This window comes from Dendrobium catenatum, unplaced genomic scaffold (genome assembly GCF_001605985.2).
Source record: "Dendrobium catenatum unplaced genomic scaffold, ASM160598v2 fragScaff_scaffold_754, whole genome shotgun sequence".
NCBI lineage: Eukaryota > Viridiplantae > Streptophyta > Magnoliopsida > Asparagales > Orchidaceae > Dendrobium > Dendrobium catenatum.
The window spans coordinates 323,969-345,286 of record NW_021319216.1 but is presented as its reverse complement, the minus strand read 5'-3'; the positions used below and the strand labels follow the sequence as shown (position 1 = coordinate 345,286).

The window sequence follows — 21,318 nt, the reverse complement described above, 5'->3', positions numbered from 1 at the left end:
TAATTCTCTCCAATTAAATCTTGAGATTTCTATCTTTTTTATGATCTGACACGATATGACTGTCACAAATTATTTTTTAAATTCGCCATTTCACCTCAAGACAGGCCTACTTTTCTAGACAACTTCTTCATAAGAACTCATGGCATTTTAATACACATTATAGATCACCCTGGCATTCTGAGATTTGTCAATGGCTTCTACATCTTTTTAAGAGATTCTATCATTTTTTGGAAGGCCAAAATATTAATTATTATTTCAAAATCCTCCATAGAAGTAGAATTACACAACTCTTGAAATCTTTCAACATAAAACTACCTAGTTAAAACATCATCTTCTATGTAAACAAACCACCATTCTTATTAATAATAAAAATCTTTGATAGATCAGTGAGCTCTTAAACTCTCCACCAACTGCCGAGCAAAACTTTTAATGGATCAATAATGGACTATAAAATTTATTTGATCCGCAATATTAGTTGATCTAACTTTTGATTGATCATATAATTCACAATCGACATATTAAAAGGATCTCATTACTATGAATACTGGCAGACAAAATTACAGAAATTTAACTTCATAGATAATCAACACCGCTAATTTATTTTAAAACAGCTTGGATACAAACAACAGTACACACTTTCCACGATTTGCCGATTCCCATAGGACAACTTTATCAAACAGACCAAATCAACAACAAAGCAAGCAACGAGCAGCGGCGATTCGAGAGTCGAGACACATACCAGCTTTCACTACTTCCCCTCTCCGGAAATCTCAATCGACTTCACCTCGGGTTTCTTCACCTCCTCCTTGGGCACGACGATATTAAGCACACCATTCTCCAATGAAGCCTTCACCAGATCCACCTTCGCGTTCTCCGGCAATCGGAATCGGCGGAGGAACTTACCGCTGCTGCGCTCGACTCGATGCCAGCGATCGCTCTTCTCCTCCTGCTCCTTCTTCCGCTCGCCGCTTATCTGGAGAACTCCGCCTTCCACGACCTCGACCTTAACCTCCTCCTTCTTGACGCCGGGAAGATCGGCCTTGAAGATGTGAGCCTCCGGCGTTTCCTTCCAGTCGATACGTGTGTTGGCGAAGGCCGAAACCTCGTTCGCGTAATTGGAGCCTGGAGCGGTGAGGGCGTTGTCGAAGATGGTGTTGATGCCCTCGAATGGGTTCCAGATGTTGAAGGAGAAGGGGTCGAAGACGTTGCTCCTGCGAATGATCGACATCTCTTTTGAATGATTAAATGAGAGTCGCTGATGCGAAGGACTTAAGAACTGAAAATTGTATTTGCTTGATTTCGATTGAGATGAAGCGAAGGCGTCAAATGAAGATTTATAGTGGGGAAGAGAAGAGGACAGCGCCTTCTCGAGAATTCTTTCGTCTTCTTGGTTTAGTGGTGAAAGTTTCCGAAATAGTCTGTAAGCTTCCAGTTTCTTCCAGGCGCGGTAGCGCTCACGGGCCGGTCTCCTGGTAGCTGGAAATTTCAGGAGAGGCCTTATTGGATTTCTTTATGGGCTGATGTGGAGCGTTTACAGCTTGATTTGAGCTTTAAATGTATTAAACTTCTGATGATTGAACCGGACTTGCATGGTGCGGTTGTGGATAGCATGGATAATGTGGTTAGTTAAGCCATTTTTAGGATCATTTTTTTTAAATAGTTAAAATAATAAGTTTAGATTATTTAAATGTTCCTAAAATATTTTTTTCTCGATTATTTTATATTTTCTTAAACTCTTCGAGTTCATAAGATAAGAGATTTGATTTTGTTGGCTATGGGAGGAGGAGAAATGGGTAAAGGGCAAGATAGCATATCCCTTATTGTAGCCACAATCATTATCATTGTCGGAAGAATGTCGCAATGGAATAATAACAACTATTGTTTTTCTTTCACCATCCCCACATTCTCTTAGGAAGAGGGGAGAGTAGGTCGAGTTGCCTTTTCTTTCTCATATGCTTGTATTCTTGAGGCTTATTCTTTAAAGAGAGCTCCTGTGGTACCCATTGTTAGTTCTAATCAAGTTTCGCAGATCAATTTAGCGCACCAACTATATGCCTAACCTCGGAAGATGGAATAGGATTAATCTTGTGGCATAAATGTCAATGCAATGATAATTATACCCCTATCACCAACCAACAAGGCAGTCCTTAATATTCCTACCATTTAGGGTGCTAGATTTGCCCTGCTCACCTATAGAGGCACTGAGGACTTCACTTGTATTGAGGAGGCCCCTCCAACTGCTGCTTCTTGTCCTCATATCATAGCTTTTCTTGACAACACTATTTGGATGATATTTTGGATGGTCTAATGTAACAACCCAAATTTACTTAAAATGAATTTATTTGAAAATATATAATTCTAAACTGAAGTGCTATGACAATTTGCTTGCGAGTGCTACGACACTAGATAAATATCATCGTGGTGTCAAAGTCTCTGATCTACAATAACTCTGCAGATTTAGCATACAATATAGTAGCATTGTGGTTTGTGGTGTCGTGGCGATTTGAAAGTTTCTAGGAACCTCCTAAAGATCTATTTTGGCAAGATCTAAGGAACAATATAGGAACCATTGTGTGAATCCTAGCTCTAACCTAGGAGCTATAAAACATTGTGTGCATCCTAGCTCTAACTTAGGAGCTATAAACCCCCCCTCACCAATGAGGCAGCTTTAATGGGAAGTTAATGGTGGATGTACTCCTCGTTAGATCGTTAGAAAGGTCCTGTGATCGCAAATGACAAACAGAATCTTCACTCATAACCTCTAAAAAATACAAACAAGAGAAAGTCTCAAGGACAAGATTTTTACTATAAAAATTTTGTGAGAGCAAATAGTTGATCTAAGCAAGGCTTTTAAAATCGGACCGGCCAACGAACCGGAAGAAGGAGAGGTTCACGGTTCGACCGGTCCAAGCAGATGACGTAATAAATAATAACATTATTAAAAGTTATAAAATATATGATGATTTCTATGATAGCATTACATTACAAAAATCTAGTTTAAACACAACTATTTATACTCACGAGTTTTGAGACACTAGAAAATGTACTCTTTTCTGTGAGATCTCTACAATTCACTCATCTTATTGACATAAGGCATAGCTTGCTTAAATTTTGTTATCTTGAAATTAGATAAGGCTATACAAGTCACATACATTTTTGAACATTGGAACAATTCAGTATCCATCAATAAAAAAAAAGTCAAATGATAAATAAAATAGGAACAATTCAGTGTTACTGAATCAGTTCTGATAATGGCGAGCAACACGGAAAGAAAAGAAGAATTCGAAAATAGTTCATCAATCATAAAGCACCTAAATCCGACATGAATCTTAGCTAAAATTACTATTTTATATGAATAGACTGTAATTTTTGAGGTAAAACTAGACGAAGTAATGCCTCGCTCAATCCATTGTGTTTTCCAAACATAAAAAATCATCGATATTTTTTTTATCAACTTATCAATAGCCACAGTGCACAGGAGAACCCTAGATTCAAATAGTCGAGGCGAAGAAGAAAATGGGAAGAATTAGACATTTGAGTACCTCGAATTCAAATCCAGTGAGCCTTTGGAATGCAAAAAAAGTTCTCAGTGGCCTCACGAACGAGCAATCTTGTGCCAATCAGAGAAGGTGTTGGCTTTTGGCTTCACGAATGAGCAAGACTGTAGGCTTTGGCTTCGAGAATGAGCATGAGACGTCGGAGACGCCTAACAGGAAGAACATATGGGATGAAATCCGAATGAGTTGTAGGATTTTTTTTTCCTCTCTACGTATAAGGTTCGCCTTCGTTAATCTCACTCGTCGATCTTCGCCAAACCGCTAATCTCAGTCGTCGATCTTCGCTCAACCGCACTATAGCTGAACCAGCTGGTTATCTGAAACCGCGAGCGGTTCGACGGTTCAGCGGTCGAATCACAGATTCGAGCAGTTCGATATCGATTCCCTGCGAAACTGATTATAGAGTGAACCGTAACCTATCAACCGACCAATTCACGGTTCGACCGGTCCGATCCGATTTTAAAAGCATTGGATCCAAGTATCCGCTCAATCAAAAACCTTAAAAGTGCTAAAAGATTCAAAATGTACATGCTTCTCCAATCATTCAAAAATTACACATGACTAAGTCTCATAAAGTAAAATTCTCTAATTCTCCATAATTTTATAAGAATAAAAATCTCATAAGATATATATAATTTTTTTAGTTATGCTAAAACTTCATAAATCTAAAATCCTTAAAAGCTATAATTTTTTTTTATTCTCAAAAAATCTCAAAAATTAAATATTTTATTAATGTATCATCAAAAAATTATCTTGATCGAGAAAGAATCTCGAGGCAAATTTGCATTAAAAACTTTCAAAATTAAATTCAAGGGTATCTGAACTCTGATTTTATTAAACTTATAATCAAACTAAACGTCTCGAAAAGATGAATCTAACAACACCAATTTTGATCTATTTCGAGCCCAAACAGGCCCAAATCAAGGACTTGAAGCACATTCAAAAGATTCAAAGCATAAATTGGATAATCAAATGACATCCAAATGTAACATGATTATAGTCAAATCGAGCAGTTTGATGAGACTAATCCGACGAGCCTAAGATTTTCAAATTCTGACATCATTAAGACACTTACATTTTTTATAAATGATATATGATCAAGGGAGTCGATATCGGCTGTCCATTCAAAAACACTTTCAATGCGCCCTTCTTCTTTTCCATATTTACTGGTCATACCACCCATAAAATTATAAATAGACCTCTCATTCTTCCCTTGAGATGGGGGAGAAAAGAAGAGAATGAAGAGAAGAGATGAAGAAAAATAGGAGAGCTCCCTTGACACTAGACTCCTCGACCATCGCCCGACCACCGACCGTCGTTAGACATTCGCTAGACTTCCGCTCATCCAACAACTTTCGTCAAACTTTCGCCTAGCCACCCACTATCACCGGACTTACACCCAGCCATAAATTATCACTGGACTTCCCCCGGCCATCGACTGTCGCTAGATTACGATTCTTCTGACCACTGTCGACTGTCGAACAAGATCTTTATGACCACCATCACCCGCCGACTATGGTCCACTCCGACCATCGTCGCTCGCCGACTACTGTCCTTCTATCCATTGTCACACACCAACTATGATCCTTCTAAACTACAAGAAAATACATTATTAGCGTCCAAAAAATTAGAGACAAAAAATGGACTATAAAAATATACTTTTGCGACAAAAAGTAAAGATGGCTTCTAAGTTACATTGATAAAATTAGCATTTAAACTTCTCTCCTCCTACCCGGTTCAACCCCCTACCCGACCTGCCTGTTTCGCTTTCGCAGCAACGACATCTCCTACCGCACGCTAGGTTTTGCTTTAGCGATGAAATCTCGTGGAACTACCTCTAGCATTCACGATGGATTCGAAATTTCTTCCCCTTTCTCGCTTTATGGAGGGAAAATTTAGAGTGCCATTATTGTCAATGAGGCTACCCTACGCTCTGAGTCAAATGGCTCTGAAGGGTTTCTTCACATAGTATATTTGGAAGAGGTTAGATACTTAGAACTCTTCTTCTCTAACAATTTTCATGTCAATCTTGAGCACTTGATAATCCCAAAGCATCTTCTTAATAGAAGCAACGGATATTTATGTTTTTGCAATTCAATCATTTCTACGATCCATCTGCTCTTGCGTTAAATGGCATTTGGGAACTAAAATTTATATGGATTTTTTGGAATTGATAAGAGTTGGTTCTCTCCTTAGTTCTGTTTGATGAGAGATCGTTTGGTAGCTTATAGAATTTGTCAATTTTATTTTTGAGTTCGATAGAATTTGCATCTCGGTTGAGTTAATTTTTTACAGTTACTTGTAATTGCTACTCCTGCATCTATGGTATTGTCATTAGGTTCTGATGCCACCTTTATTTGTTTTAGCCTTATTGTTGCAACTGATCAAAAGTTTTCACATTTTTCTATTATATTTTCTTCATTTGGATATAGACATTTTACTATTTTAGGTAACTTTTGCACTCCACTAGGGCGGCAAGAGTTTTCCTCAAATCCCTTTGATTTCAACAAGCTTTCGCTATTTTGAGGGAGATACATTGTTGGCTATAGCTTTTCTTAATTATTGATGGGGACGGTTCATTTCTGTTTGCATCCTTAAGGAACGCTCAGAGAGTATCTAACAATTCAATGCTTGTAATTTGGTTTTGAGTGTTATTTACTTTATATATGCAGGTTTTCCTGATTAATTTTAGCTTCTTAATTTATTGGAAACTGCAAAGACACTATATTATTAATTTTAGTTTCTTAATTAATTGGAATAAGTTCAAAGGCATTGCTTTGTGAGCATTTATCATCCGCATTAGCAAATTGATCTTCAAGAGTATTTTTAATGTTTGCAGAAGTAATAAAATGTTGCATAATTTTCTTTGAGATGAAATTAGGCATTCATTTGTTGTACTTCTCATCGTTACATTTATTGGACTGGTTGGAAAACTGAACTGGATCCCTAATTTGGTATGCTTTATCGGGCTCATTTGTTTTCTGAAATGTCACTTCCATAGGATCACAACCCCTATATTTTCACAACAATTATTAGCGCAGATTTTTAAACCACTGCTATAGATTGATATAGGCAGCGGTAGCAACGATGCTAAAAATCCCAACCTGAAAAGTGTGAGAGAATTGATTTATAACAAGGTTATGGGAAACAGCAGAAGAAAATAATTCCATTTACCAACAATTTCATCATTGAACGGGTTTTGTTTTTTTAACATACTTCAAAACTTGCAAGTTTTTATTTTAGATTTTATGGTGTTTTATTATTTTTATCATGGCAGGGTCTTGGGAAGCATAAGATTATTTGCATTGAAGACCTCATCCATAAGTTTCACTGTGGGTCCCTACTTTAAAAAAAAAAAATCTAAGAACTTCTTGTGGCCATTCAAGCTAAAAAAAACAATTGGAGGCCTTTAAAAGAAGAGGAATCATTATGTGGAGGGTGAAGATGCTGGCAAAAGGGAGAATTACATTAATGAGGTGATCCAAAGGATGAACAAAGTTTTCAGAGATGTTGTGATTGAGGATTTCAGATATCATATTTTGTATTTTAATTAATGGATGTATTTTTAGAAGTATATTGATGAACACAATTTTCATTTTCTGGTAACAAATCCTTATTAATTATATTGATGAATGATTTTTTTATTCAATACTTTTTATTTTTGATACCTCAAGGTTATTTTTTTATTATGAAACTTTTTTTGTCTAATTAATGAGAAATAATTAGATTCTATAATATCAAGTAGTGATTGATTAATCTTAAATGTTGAACAAAAGACATAATAATTGGATAAACAATAAATTTTACTAAGGTTTTATTTGGGGTGGGTATCTTACTGTTTCTTAAAGCAGCTTTTAAGTAAAAAAAAATTAAATTTTTTTACTAAAAAGATGCTTTAAGAAGCAGAAAGAAAGTCGTCCCAAATGAAGCTTCAATATCACCAAAATTGATATCCATAAATATATATATATATTCATGCTGCAACTAATTAGGGCATTATAGTCATTACATACATCTTAAGCTATATATATATATATATATATAACCATCGTCGCACACAAACTATGATCCTTCTAACCAATATCATCCATCGACTACAGTCCACTCTGACCACTATTGCCCGCCAACTACGGTTCTTCTTATCTCGATCACCCAAATGCAATCCCACTCACCAAACACACATGCAAACACTCTTTTAATAATATCTACCATATAACAAGCTACATGCATTGTGTATTTGTTACATAATATATTCCCTCAAGAAAGGCCTCATTTATACTTAATCATCAATGCTTGTAGATTCATTTAAACTGGATCAAGCCTAATTGGTTTTCCCCTTTCAAAATTTTTCACATGAAATCTTGTGTCTCATATGAATGCTACACTCCTCTCTTTTATCTGTTTATGCATTAAAATTTTGTACAAAGCTAAGACCCTAAACTGTATCTCTCTCTATCATCATGAATATTCCAGGATGCAATCGTTTACCTTCATATGTGGAAACGTGATTCCTGATTGGGGGACAACTTTTGCTCCAACCTCAAATGTCATTCACGTCAATGTCCTAGACATGGTTAAAGCAACATAGTCCCTTTGCCAAAATTTGTTATCAGATATGAAAGAAGCCTTTCACTGTTAAGGGTAACCTTATGTATTATTTTATCGCCTCTCTAGTATTAGCCATTGATGCATCAATTTCATGGGAATCATATGTGAATTGGGGGAAAACCTTGACTGCAACTATTGCTAAAAAATTTTTTTCAATACTTTTATAAAGCTTCCAGCAAATGCAATTATGCTTTCAATAAATTGCTTTATACAACCCATGGCTGGACTTCTACTCTTTGGATAAGATCTTAACCTCGATCTCAAAAAGATATAAATAATTTAAAGACAAGCCAATTTTCATCTTTGATTCAGGATACACGTGGCATTCCTCCCCTCACAACCAAACTATAATTGATCCCAGGGGATTCGATTTGACCTCTTCTACACAAGTTAACATCATCAACCAATGATCTAATAAATAACCTCAGATATGTCAGATAATTTTAGCGAATTTTTTAGATTTCTTTCATATATGTTAATGACATCAAGAAACATTCTGACAAACAATCTCGGATAGGTCATACATCCTTAATGAATTCTCTCGACCTCTTTCACACAAGTTAACGTCATCGAGCAATCGAGCAATGCTCTGATAAAGAATCTTGGGTATGACAAACATCCTTAATGAATTTTCTCAGTCTCTTTTATGCATGTTAACATCATGGAGCAACACCTGAGAAATAACATCAGATATATCAAACATCCTTGGTGGATTCTCTCAGCCACTTTCATGCAGGTTAACATCATCGAACAATATTATGATAACAACCTCAAATATGTCAAATATTCTTGATAGATTCTCTCGGTCTCTTCCACACAAGCTAATTTCATCGAGAAATACTCTAAAAAATAATCTCGAATAGGTTAAACATCCTTGATTGATTCTCTTGGTCTCTTTCATGCAGGTTAATATCATCAAACAATGCTCTGAAAAATAATCTCAAACAAGTCAAACATCCTTTGTGGATTTATCTCAACCTCTTATTATCATTGAGCGAAGCTCTAATAAACAACCACACGAAGGTCTCCATATGTGATAACCTTAAAGGGAAGCTAGTTGAGGATAATATCCTAAATAAAAAGACCCCACAAGGATAGGTGGCATATAAGGTCTACACTCGTAACCCTAGAAATACTTGCCCATGAAGTAACTTTAAAGGGTATAGTGTACAATATCATAAGAAAGACTCCATGAGAACAAATGGTTGATAGGGTTGCCACTCATATAAAGACCTTAGCATGCTAAAAACCTCAAAAAGCGCAACTCGCTCTTATTATCATCATCACTAGAAACGAAAGGAGAATCCTCGAATGCCTAGCTAGAAGTCAGCCATCAATGGCTGAAAACTTCTTGAATTCTTTTATAACTTTCAACGATATAGCTTCAATACAATCTTTAATGTCTAATATGGTTATTTCCCTCATTGAGAGGCGATCTTGTAATTTATTGTTCTCTTATTCAAGGATTTCTTTATCAGCCTAAAGGACACTCTTCTCTATTACAAGAACCTTCAAAGCTTCCTTTATATGGTTTATGTACGAGTTTTAATCAACTTGTGGCAAAAGAGATCATAATTCTATCATAATGAGGGACTCGCTCATCCCCTCTTAGATCTTTTTGGAGCAATAATCAGCACAATATAACACTTCATTCCACCATCAGATTGTCAAGCCTTCACTTAATTAACAACATGAGTATGTCGTTATATTATTACAATCAACAAAGTATTTGATCACCACCATCAAGATATTTGCCATCTGCCTCAATTAGCATAATATCTCCAACAAAATGAAGCATCTTTTTCATCAAGGAAATATTGTTGCCATGATACGCATTCGATTATTTGGTACTTTTAGTATATTACTAAACTGTCATCATCGGCCATTCACCTCATATAATCCATCATCAAAGCCCTCACTCGATTACTATTAGCAGCATACCCTCCAAATGTTACCATCAATTTATTGCCTGATTGTCAACATCAGAATATTAACTAACCACCTTCATTAGGTTTTCATTGACAGACTATCTGATTCCATGTATCAAAGGATCAATTTAAGATTGCTAGAACTCTTCTCGATCATAAACCATTGCCAAACTTCTATCTGTTTGGTGACAATCACTGATTCTCCTTCTGGGTGCTACTACCGCCAGACCTTTCAAACAATCCTTTCATTAATAGGTGATTGATCTTCTTCTATCATGAATAGTATATTGAGAGAGTAAACTATCATTAGGACTTTTTTTTTTGCACTGAAAAAGGCATTGAAGATTGATAGAAGATGTCACCTATGCAAGATAATGAAATACCTCTAATATGGGAAAGAGTTTGGGAGACAAGAAGGTGAAAGAAAAGAAAAACTTATTCTGCACAAAGAGGACACCGAAACTTGGTTGGAAATATTGTCTATAAAAAATAGTTGAATGCATGTAATAAGGGAAGAAGACTGGATGGAAAGAAGATGGAAGGAGAATAAATTATCTTCTATAAATAAAGGGGCACTAAAATTAAATAGCGGATGCCATTTATCCAAAAATAGGGAAAAGTCTCTATAATATAAAAGAGTTTGAGGGAGAAGGCTTATTCTACACAAAGAGAAGCAATATAACTTAAAAGAGGATGCCACATATTCAAGACAGTGAAAGACATTTATTGTAAAAAGGCTGTAAAAGGAAAGGAGAAGAAAAAGAGGTGCAATCTTCCCCTACCCCCAGGGGATATTTATAAGTGTAAAATGATAGAAAATTGTTCCAAGAAAAAATTTAAATTTTTTTGAAATCTTTTTGAAAATTTTCAAATTATATATATAACAGAAAAAAATTAATAAACTGCGATTGGCGGGATGGTTTGCCCGCGACATCCAAGCGTCACCAATCGTGACTGCATTGGCGGTCGTGGACAAGTGGGAATGCAGGCATACTGACGTACCTTTCCGAGACTGAAGCTGAAGTTGGGGCTTTCAACGGAAGGGAATACCGGCGAGAGAACCTGCAAAAGGTTAGAGCATAAGGAAAAAACCAATAGAACAGGAATTGGGGTAAAATTACTGTGTATTTCTCTGTTTTACTATCACTGATATTTTGGTATCATATAGTTCTTTCCTCCGGCTAGTATAATTGCCGTTTCTAAATAAGGGAAAAGGAAAATAAGAGAACGTGCACTAATGGAAAGTAAAAATAGAAAGTGATAAAATATTGTAGTAGTGGGGCGTGTGTTGGCATATGGTAGTCCTGCGGAATATGATAGTCCCATCAGTCCTCCCCCCTTCAGAAGAGCTGCTCCTGGGCGACGATAAGGTAGTATTGGCATCATCTGGAGGATGATAAGTATGAATGTCCGCTACATTAAAAGTGGAGGAAGTTTGAATGTGAGTAGGCAAATCGATAACATAAGCATTATCGTTGATCTTCCGTAAAACAGAAAACGGTCCAATCTTCCGCGGACTAAGCTTGGAGTATGTCCCAGTCGGAAAATGTTCACGCCGCATTCTGAGCATGACCAAATCCCCCGGGTTGAACACCTTATGCCGCCTGTGTGTGTCCGCCAACTTAGCTTCTTATACTTGGCATTTGATTTGTTCAACTTAGTGTGAACCTGCTCTATAATATTCTGGAATTGCTGAGCCGTTTGGGTTGCCACTGTACTGCGGCATTTAGGAATAACAGCAATGTCGACTAGGTGATTAGGCATTTTGGTGTAAACGATGCTGAAAGGACTGTGTCCCGTGGACCGGTTTTGCATGGAATTGAAGGCGAATTCAGCTTGGCTTAGCATCTCTTCCCACTTCTTGGGGTGATCTTGTACAAGGCATCGTAACATGCTCCCTAGCGTGCGATTAACGACTTCAGTCTGCCCGTCAGTTTGGGGATGGTAGGCGGAGCTGAGCTTGAGATCAGTCTGCAGTCGTTTCCACAGTTCGCGCCAAAAATGACTGATAAATTTAACATCACGATCGGATGTGATGCTCCGTGGAAGTCCATGCAAGCGAATGATTTCCTTAAAAAATAATCTGGCTATATGAATGGCATCAAAGGTCTTTTTACATGGAATAAAGTGCGCCATTTTGGAGAACCGGTCAACAACTACCATAATGGAATCTGCCCCATTCCGAGTTCTTGGCAATCCAAGAATAAAATCGATGCTAAGATCCTCCCATATGGAATCGGGCGTAGGGAGGGCCATATACAAACCAGTATTCTGTGTCGTGCCCTTGTACTGCTGGCAAACAGAACATTTCTCCACAAACCGAGTAACATCCCGAGCTAATCGTGGCCAAAAGAATCGCACCTGTAGTTGGGCAAGAGTCTTCTGCTGACCCACGTGAGCGGCTAAGCCACCGCAGTGAGCTTCCTTAATAAGCTGCTGATGCCAAGAGGAATTTGGAATGCACAAACAATTAGCCATGAATAAGAACCCATGCCTCAAACTGTAGTCGCTGTTTGGCACTCCATCCACACATTGCTTCCAGAAAATTGAGAAATCGGCATCAGTTTCATAAAAATTCTTCATCTCCTGCAATAATGTAATCTCTGTTTGCAAACTTATTAGCATAACAGCTCTTCGGCTGAGGGCGTCAGCGACTCGGTTCACTTTGCCCGCCTTGTGTTGTAACACAAAGGTGAACTTTTGAAGAAAAACTATCCACCGGGCATGCATGCGGTTGATATTTTTTTGATTGTTGAGATATTGAAGAGCTTGATTATCACTGCACAGCACAAAATCTTGATGGAGTAGATAGTGTTCCCACTGTTTCAAGGCGCGAACAACCGCGTATAACTCCTGCTCGTAGGCGGACCATTTATGCCTTGTTGGACTCAAACTTTTCGCTGAAGAATTCGATTGGCTTATATTCTTGGGATAGCACCGCACCAATGCCAATAGAAGAAGCGTCAGTATCCACATTAAAAGGTTTCTCAAAATTTGGTAAGGTTAGAACTGGAGCGGAGCAGAGCGCCGATTTAAGAGCTTCGAAGCTGTTTAGTTGCTCAGTGGACCACTTGAACCGATTGGCTTTCAGACAGTCGGTAATGGGGGCGACGAGTACGCTGAAGCCACGTATGAATCATCTGTAGAAGTTCGCTAGCCCATGAAAACTCCTTATATCAAACAGTGTCTGTGGAACCGGCCATTTAAAATGGCTTGGACCTTGCGTGGATCAACTTCGACGCCATCCGCAGACAACACAAAGCCCAGGAAATGAACTTTGGAGGAGGCAAACTCACACTTGGCTAAATTTACATAAAGCTGATGCTAATACAGGACTTGAAATATTTCGGTGAGATGTGTGATGTGGTCTGCCATGTTAGTGCTATAGACTAGGATGTCATCGAAATAGGCGACACAAATTTTTCCGAGGAAAGGTTGCAATACCTCGTGCATTAACTGCATGAATGTAGCTGGGGCATTACAAAGTCCGAACGGCATCACCTTCCATTCGTAGAGTCCATCACGCGTTTTGAAGGCGGTCTTCCACTCGTCGAGGGGCCGTATCCGAATTTGATGATAACCGCTTCGCAAGTCAAGTTTTGAGAAAACAGAATCACCGGACAAGCGGTCAAGCAGGTCGGACACCCTGGGCACCGAAAAGCGGTATTTGGTTGTAATTTTATTTATGGCGCGGCTGTCAATGCACATGCGCCATTGTCCATCCTTCTTAGGAACAAGTAGTGCGGGAACTGCACACGGGCTCAAACTATGTTGGATCAATTGCTTGTTGAGAAAATCTTTAATGATATTCTGGGGAATGGAATACTCCTTGGGGCTCATGCAGTAATGAGGAAGATTCGGAATGGTTGCTCCGGGAATGAACTCAATTTGGTGCTGTATCGAGCGTAATGGAGGAAGTCCCGAAGGAAGTTCGGCTGGAAAAAGCTCTGCGAATTGTTTTAGCAATTTGCTGATTTCAGTAGAATGGCTAGGTGGTGGCAGAGTGGAATGACTGTCCGAAACAATTAGGGCCATCAATGCTCGACTATCTTGTCGGGATTGAACTAGTAATTTGCCAGATAGAATATATGCAGCCTCTGTATTCTTTTCCTGTGATGAATTTGTATGAGGGCATAACCGAAGTTTCTTTCCTTTCCATTCAAGAGTATAAATATTTTGCCTGCAATTAAAAACAGCATCCATGTCATATTGCCAAGGTCGGCCCAAGATGAGATGACAAATATCCATGTCAAGTACGTCGCATACGACTTCGCACACATAGTGTTTTCCAATAGAAAATGTGACTCGGCACATATCAGTGACGGTCACTTCCATTCCTTTTCTAATCCAGCTAATTTTGTATGGTTGCGGGTTGCTGGTAGTCTTAAGTTGTAATGCCTGCACCACTGATCGAGAAATGACGTTCTCCGTGCACCCGCTGTCAATCAGTAGCTCACATACCTTTCCTTGTATCGTGCACCTCGTCTTAAACAGAGCATTACACTGAGAATGACTTGGGCTTTTAGGTGCTATCAATAATTTTTGTAAGACACACAGCAGTGGATCCCCCTCGTCTCCGTGAACATCCTCAAAGTCAGCTTCTGGTGCCAGTTCAAAATCAGTTGGTTCAGCTTCTACTCCATGTATTTCTCCCTCTAAGAGCTGGATTCTTTGTCGATTCGGGCACTCATTGGACTTGTGTCCGGGTTGGAAACAACGAAAACATTTAAGAGTAGTAGGTCTACTATATGAATTTTCTCGTGGAGGAGCTGGAGCTTTACCTTGTAATTTAGCGTCAGCGGATACGTTGGTATTTTGAATTGGGCTAGTAGGTACCCGTGTAAATGAGACAGGCTTTTCTGATGTAGAACTTGCCTTCACGTTGTCTCCAGGTGGGTCAATATGTGACCGTATGCTAGTGTAGCTGCCGGATTGGCGGGCTAATTGCATTTCCACTTTCAACGCGAAATTCACTGCTTGAGATAGAGTCCAAACTGAATTGAGCTCTAACTTATCCTGTATCAGCTCCTTTAGTCCCCCAATATAGCGGGCAACCAATTGAACTTCCGATTCTTGGAGATTATTGCTAGCGCTCAACCGATAAAATTCCTCCGTATATTCGCTGACGAAACGCTGTCCTTGTGAGCAATGCTGGTATTGCAAGTAGAGCATTTGCTCATAGTCTGTGGGCAAGAAATGCCCTCTAAGTAGTTGTTTCATACGAAACCAACTACGAATTGGCCCTCTTCCTTCCCGGTGATTCATTTGTAAAAGCTGTAACCACCACGCACTAGCACCGCCCTTTAGACGACATGCTACGTACTTCACTTGTTTTTCCGGGCTAATCTCCATATAATTAAAAAAAGCTTCCACGGCTCGTTCCCAATCGAGATAATCCTCGATGTGTAATCTTCCTTCAAAGAACGGAATATCCATCTTGATGCGAAATTCTCCCTGGCCTGTTTGATTTGCCCGGTGGTGTCTCGGACGCTCGCAATACTGGAACTGTTCATCATTTCCAGAATCGGTTAACTCATGACAGTTTGGGAAGTCATTCTCCTCCTCAGAGTCCAAAACTTCCCTTATAACTGGTCTCGGAGCGCGACATTGCCCAGCTCTACCTGGCGGACCTCGCGGCACCGACGGCGCTGTTGTTGGTTGTGGAGCTCGTCCGAGGGCATTCCCGATTGAGGTTTTGAGGTCTAACATGTCGTTGCGGAGGTCTGTGGATAGGCGGAAGAAGTCCGCCCTCAGTTCATCAAGTTGCCGATTGATGCTAGCTTGCGCTGCCCATACGGCTTCCAAGCTCCGATCATCGTCTAGAGCTTTACGAGAACTCTCTGCAGCCATTCACCCGATCGCTGGCTCTGATACCAACCTGACGTACCTTTCCGAGACTGAAGCCGAAGCTGGGGCTTTCAATGGAAGTGAATACCGACGAGAGAACCTGCAAAAGGTTAGAGCAAAAGGAAAAAACCAATAGAACAGGAATTGGGGTAAAATTACTGTGTGTATTTCTCTGTTTTGCTATCACTGATCTTTTGGTATCATATAGTTCTTTCCTCCGGCTAGTATAATTGTTGTTTCTAAATAAGGGAAAAGGAAAATAAGAGAACGTGCACTAATGGAAAGTAAAAACAGAAAGTGCTAAAATACTGTAGTAGTGGGGCGTGTGTTGGCATATGGTAGTCCTGCGGAATATGATAGTCCCATCACATACGCATGTGTCAGGTCCGGCAAACGCACAGGCAAGCAGGGCAGCGTGCATGCAAGCTCACCGGCGACGATAGTGGCCACTCGGTCCCCCGATTCCATTCTCAACTTATTTTTGGCCAATTTTTTTGCCCAAGCAGTCCATTTTGATTTTTTTTTATTCCCTAAAAAATCTTTTTGATGTTCTTGACATAATTTTAGAACTTTTGGGCTAAATGGGGCATCTACAATGAATTTCGAGCAATTTTAAAATTTTGGAACACAATTTTTTAACATTTTTCACTCCAATCCACTCACCAACTTTATGACATGCTCAATTTATGATTAAGTGTATTCTACTTGGTTCAGGTTCATGTTGATGTCTAAGGTGCAGTTGCGCCTCATAATTACCTAAAAATTGTATATTTGCATTAGAATGACTTGAAGAGCTTCGACATATGTGGGCTTCAACGTCAAAAAATAGAGGGAAACTAATGTTATCTTTTTAAAAATTTATCTTGATTGAGCATGAAAATGGAGGTAAATTTGCATTGGAAACTTTCAAAAATTAAATTTCACGTCATCTGAACTCTGGTTTTAGTAAACTTATAGTTAAACTAAACGTCTTAAAAATTTTTAGATGTTTGTAGGAGGGACATTTGTTGTATAATTTTTCAAAGGTTGTTTTGTTGTGAAGAGTGGGAGTTGGCAACCTATTGATAAGATAGGTGGCCGTGTGCAATGCTTCAATCCAATACACAGGAGGAATATTTGAATGAATGAGCAGGCTTCAAACTGTTTCTATCAAGTGTCGATGTTTTCTTTCGGCAACACCATTTTGAGATGGTGTGTGAGGACAGGTGAACTGATGATTGATGCCATGATGAGTGCAATATGTTTTGAAATTGTTGTTCATATATTCTCTGCCACCATCAGTTCTAATGGTTTTAAACTGACATTTGTATTTATGAAATTTTATGAATGTACAAGTTACTTCAGATTTTTGAAATAATGGAAAAATCCAACAGTATCTGGTACTGTCGTCAATGAAAGATACATAGTATCGATAGCCTTGTACAGATGTCGATGGTGATGGTCCCCAAAGATCGGAATGAACTAATTGAAATGATGCAATGATATAAGAAGTTGAGGTGGAAAATGGTAGTCGCCTGTTTTTAGCAAGGCAACACGTATTGCATGTATGTAAAGTAGAGTTACAGATATTAGAGTATCTATTAGCTAGAAATTGTAAAGTGGTAGCAGCCGGATGCTCTAAACAATTGTGCCACAGGTCCGGAATGTTTTGAGCTGAGATCAAGGCGAGATGTGAAGGTTGAGCGGCGGGATGGATTCTGTAAAGGCCATTATGGCATGGCCCTTGTAGTAAAAGACGATGGGTCTTCGAATCCTTTATTTGATAGCCGTTTGAGGAAAAGGAGATGATACAGTCATTATCAGTGGCCAACTGATGCACTGAAAGAAGATTGAATGATAGGTTTGAAACATGATGAATATTGCAAAGAAGAAGGTTAACTGATGGTATAGGGAGAAGACCACGATCGATATTTTGGATTGGAAGTTGATGCCCATTGCCGATGACTACTTGAGATGATCCACTGTATGGCTCTGAGGAATTCAGTTGAGATGAGTCAGACGTTAGATGAGTAGAGGCCCCACTATCAAGAAACCAGACAGATTGGGAAGCTGTGTCTTGAGTCATAAACAATGCACTCTGTGTGCCTGTGTCTGTGTAGGATGGATCATTTCTGTACCAACACCTAATCGCAGAATGACTTGTTCGACCACAAATCTGGAATATAACATTTCGATTTGAGTTTCTGTCTGGACGATCTCCTCGTCCTGATGATTGATTCGTTCGACGACCTCTGCTACCGCGAGAAGTATTATGTCTTCCTCGGCCTCGACAGCCATGGAATTGTCTGTCAAATTCAGTGATTGAATATCACGTGTTGCTTCGGTAGCCAGAATTTGCTCTTCACTGCATAATAGGCTGTAAAGGTCGTCTAAGCTCAATGGTTGCAGGTTGGTTCTAATTGTTGTTTTAAAAGATTGATAAGACGTCGGAAGGTTATTTAATGTGTAAAAAATCACATCTTCTGAATCGATATTGTGGCCGGTGGCTGTAATGGCGTCGATTTTGGATTTCACCTCGAGGGGATACTGTGTCATCATCTTGTTGCCTTTAGAGAGGTGATGCAGCTCACTCTTTAACTAGATTATTCGAGATCGATTTGTGGCTTGAAGTCTGTGAGACAGGGTCGTCCAAATATCATGACAATGAGTAAGCGTCAAAACGTAAGGCAGAATCGATGGTGAAATCACATAGTATAACGCCGCTGCGAGATTTTGATCGGTGAGAATCCAGTTTTCGCATGAAGTTGTGATGCTGATTGCAGATGATCCTTCGGACGCAGACAATTGCATCGGACATTTTGATGAACCGTCAAGAAAACCTTTAAAACCATTTGCGATGAATATTTTCTCTACCTGACAGCTTCAGATCGAGTAATTTTCAAACGTCAACGAGTGCGGAATCAGATTCTTGATGTTGCTCATCAAGAATTTGAGCTGTGGTGGAATCAGTGTGACAATGATACTAGATGAATTGGACTTCATCGTTGGTGAATTGGAGGATGATGCGACCATGAAAGCGCAGAAAAAAGAAGCGAAACTTTAATTTCTGCAGATATCTCTCTGATACCATGAAAACTGCTATGCTATGCCAATGAGGCTCGCAGTTGACGTGAAGCCATTCAAACTAAGAATGAAGAAGAAATCAAGAAATTGCAGGAGAAGGTAATATTTTCTATGTCTGTTTCAATCGTTACATCGATATTTATAAATGAAATACAGAGACATGCTGTAACGGAAATAACCGTTTTGGCTGCTGTACACGAGCTAACTATTTGTTTCATTTTTCATGTCTTGCTTAGCTGAATAGCTGTCAACACGCTCAAGCATTCGCTCATCTCAACTGTTCTGATGAACCTTCAAGCACAAGTGAAATACCGGCAGCTATCAGGTCTCTAAAGGAGAATCCTGAAGATTTTCTTACCCCACCGCCGTCTATCAGATCCCTAAAGGAGAATCCCGAAGAATTCCTCACCTTACCGTCGTCGTCAATTCCTGATATTTCTAGCATTGTTAAGTTCTTCACGTTCCCTTCATATCTATTTACCGTCGTCGTCGATTCCTGATATTTCTAGCATTGTTAAGTTCTTCACGCTCCCTTCATATCTATGTATGTATTAGTTGCTAAAATTCTTGTGGGTGAATAACTTATCTCAAATGAACAATTAAATGATTTCATCGCTGTGACTTCAATGTAATTTCCTCGTCTACGCGCCTCCGCTTCCCAACTTAATTATTTCAAACGTTGATCATAAAAACTTTTAGCACTTTTTCCTCCATAATTTTCATTACCTCATAATTAATATCACATCATAAAAATAACCAAAATCAGTGCCCTCTGAAACTCTCCAACCAAAAGACGATCAAAATTTTTCTCGGATCAATATTGTACTAAATATCTGATTTGATCATCAATGTTAGTTGATCTATCTTTTGGTTGACCAAAATATTTCATCGACATATGGCAAAAGCATATTTATTTTACTACCTATATTGGAAGACAAAACATTACAGAAATTCAACCTCCATGTAAAATCATCACCGCTTAAACCAGCAGCAGACACTTTGGACAGATCGCAAAAGGAAAACTAAATCACACACAGTAGTTCATAAAACTAAGCACGCATATGACTCTAGCAGACAACAAATCAAGCAAAAAGCAGCGGCAATTCGAGACACAAACCAGCTTGCTCCATTTCTACTCTCCAGAAATCTCAATAGACTTCACCTCAGGCTTCTTGACCTCCTCCTTGGGCACGAAAACACTAAGCACACCATTCTCGATGGACGCTTTCACCTGATCAACCTTCACGTTCTCAGGAAGTCGGAATCGGCGAAGAAACTTACCGCTGTTGCGCTCGATGCGATGCCAGCGATCGGTTTTCTCCTCCTGTTCCTTTTTCCGCTCGCCGCTGATCTGAAGAACTCCGCCTTCCACGACTTCGACCTTAACCTCCTCTTTTTTTACGCCGGGTAGATCGGCCTTGAATATGTGCGCCTCCGGCGTCTCCTTCCAGTCGATGCGTGTGTTGGCGAAGGCCGACGCCTCGTTCGCGTAATTGGAACCTGGAGCGGAGAGCGCGTTGTCGAAGAAGGAGTTGACACCCTCGAATGGGTTCCAGATGTCGAAGGAGGAGGGGTCGAAGATGTTGCTCCTGCGAATGATCGACATTGATTGAATTGGAGAAGAATATGCGAAGGGCTTAAGATTTGATAATTGTATCAGCTCGATTTTGGAATGATAAAGAAGGAAGAAGGAAATGAGTATTTATAGAAGAGAATGGTAGGAAGCGGCACCTTCTCGAGTATTCTTTCACCTTCTGGGCTTTAGTGGACAGCGTCAGTAGTCGACTTGGAAGCTTCCAGTTTCTTCCAGACGCGGAAGCGGTCACGGGCCGAGACGGGCTGAGCTGCTAATAAATAACTAAAAATCATGGGAGTTTTTTTTTAACATTTAGGTCAGCAACAAATTAAAAAAAATTCACACACATAATATATGCACCACTCAAATTTAATACATCTTAGTTGATAACATACAAATATGAGTAACGTACACAACTCATCTTAGCCTGTTGGTTGAGAGCTTATGTTTTCAACTAAGAGGTCTTGGGTTCGAGTCTTTGTGTATGCGGTGTGTGTGTGAGTTTGCCCTTAAATGACCTAAAATGTCCCAAAATATATATATATATATATATATATATATATATATAAGTAACGTGTTTTTGCTTCATGCATTTAAAGCTTGATTTTGGAATGTCTTAAATGAGATTTAGTTTTCATTTTGGGCCGATTTCTTATTACTTTTTAAAATAATTTTTCGATATAATAATTTTTTAAACTAAAAATTTTTATATTAAAAAGTTATTTTAGAAATCAATAAG

At 39.0% G+C, this 21,318-nt stretch overlaps 3 protein-coding genes across 3 annotated transcripts; all 3 read right to left on the bottom strand.

The window, feature by feature from the left end:
- Nucleotides 1–513: 513 nt before the first annotated feature.
- Nucleotides 514–1,322, bottom strand: LOC110105947 (16.9 kDa class I heat shock protein 1). Its single transcript, XM_020835645.2, has one exon. The coding sequence runs from the start codon at nt 1,226–1,228 to the stop codon at nt 749–751; it is 480 nt and encodes a 159-aa protein (XP_020691304.1). The 5' UTR covers nt 1,229–1,322; the 3' UTR covers nt 514–748.
- Nucleotides 1,323–13,417: 12,095 nt separating this feature from the next.
- LOC110105961 lies at nt 13,418–15,943 on the bottom strand. Its single transcript, XM_020835662.2, has one exon. The coding sequence runs from the start codon at nt 15,941–15,943 to the stop codon at nt 13,418–13,420; it is 2,526 nt and encodes an 841-aa protein (XP_020691321.2).
- Nucleotides 15,944–19,897: 3,954 nt separating this feature from the next.
- LOC110105957 (16.9 kDa class I heat shock protein 1-like) lies at nt 19,898–20,694 on the bottom strand. Its single transcript, XM_020835656.2, has one exon. It carries the CDS (start codon nt 20,607–20,609, stop codon nt 20,136–20,138), a length of 474 nt encoding a protein of 157 aa, XP_020691315.1. The 5' UTR covers nt 20,610–20,694; the 3' UTR covers nt 19,898–20,135.
- Nucleotides 20,695–21,318: the final 624 nt, after the last annotated feature.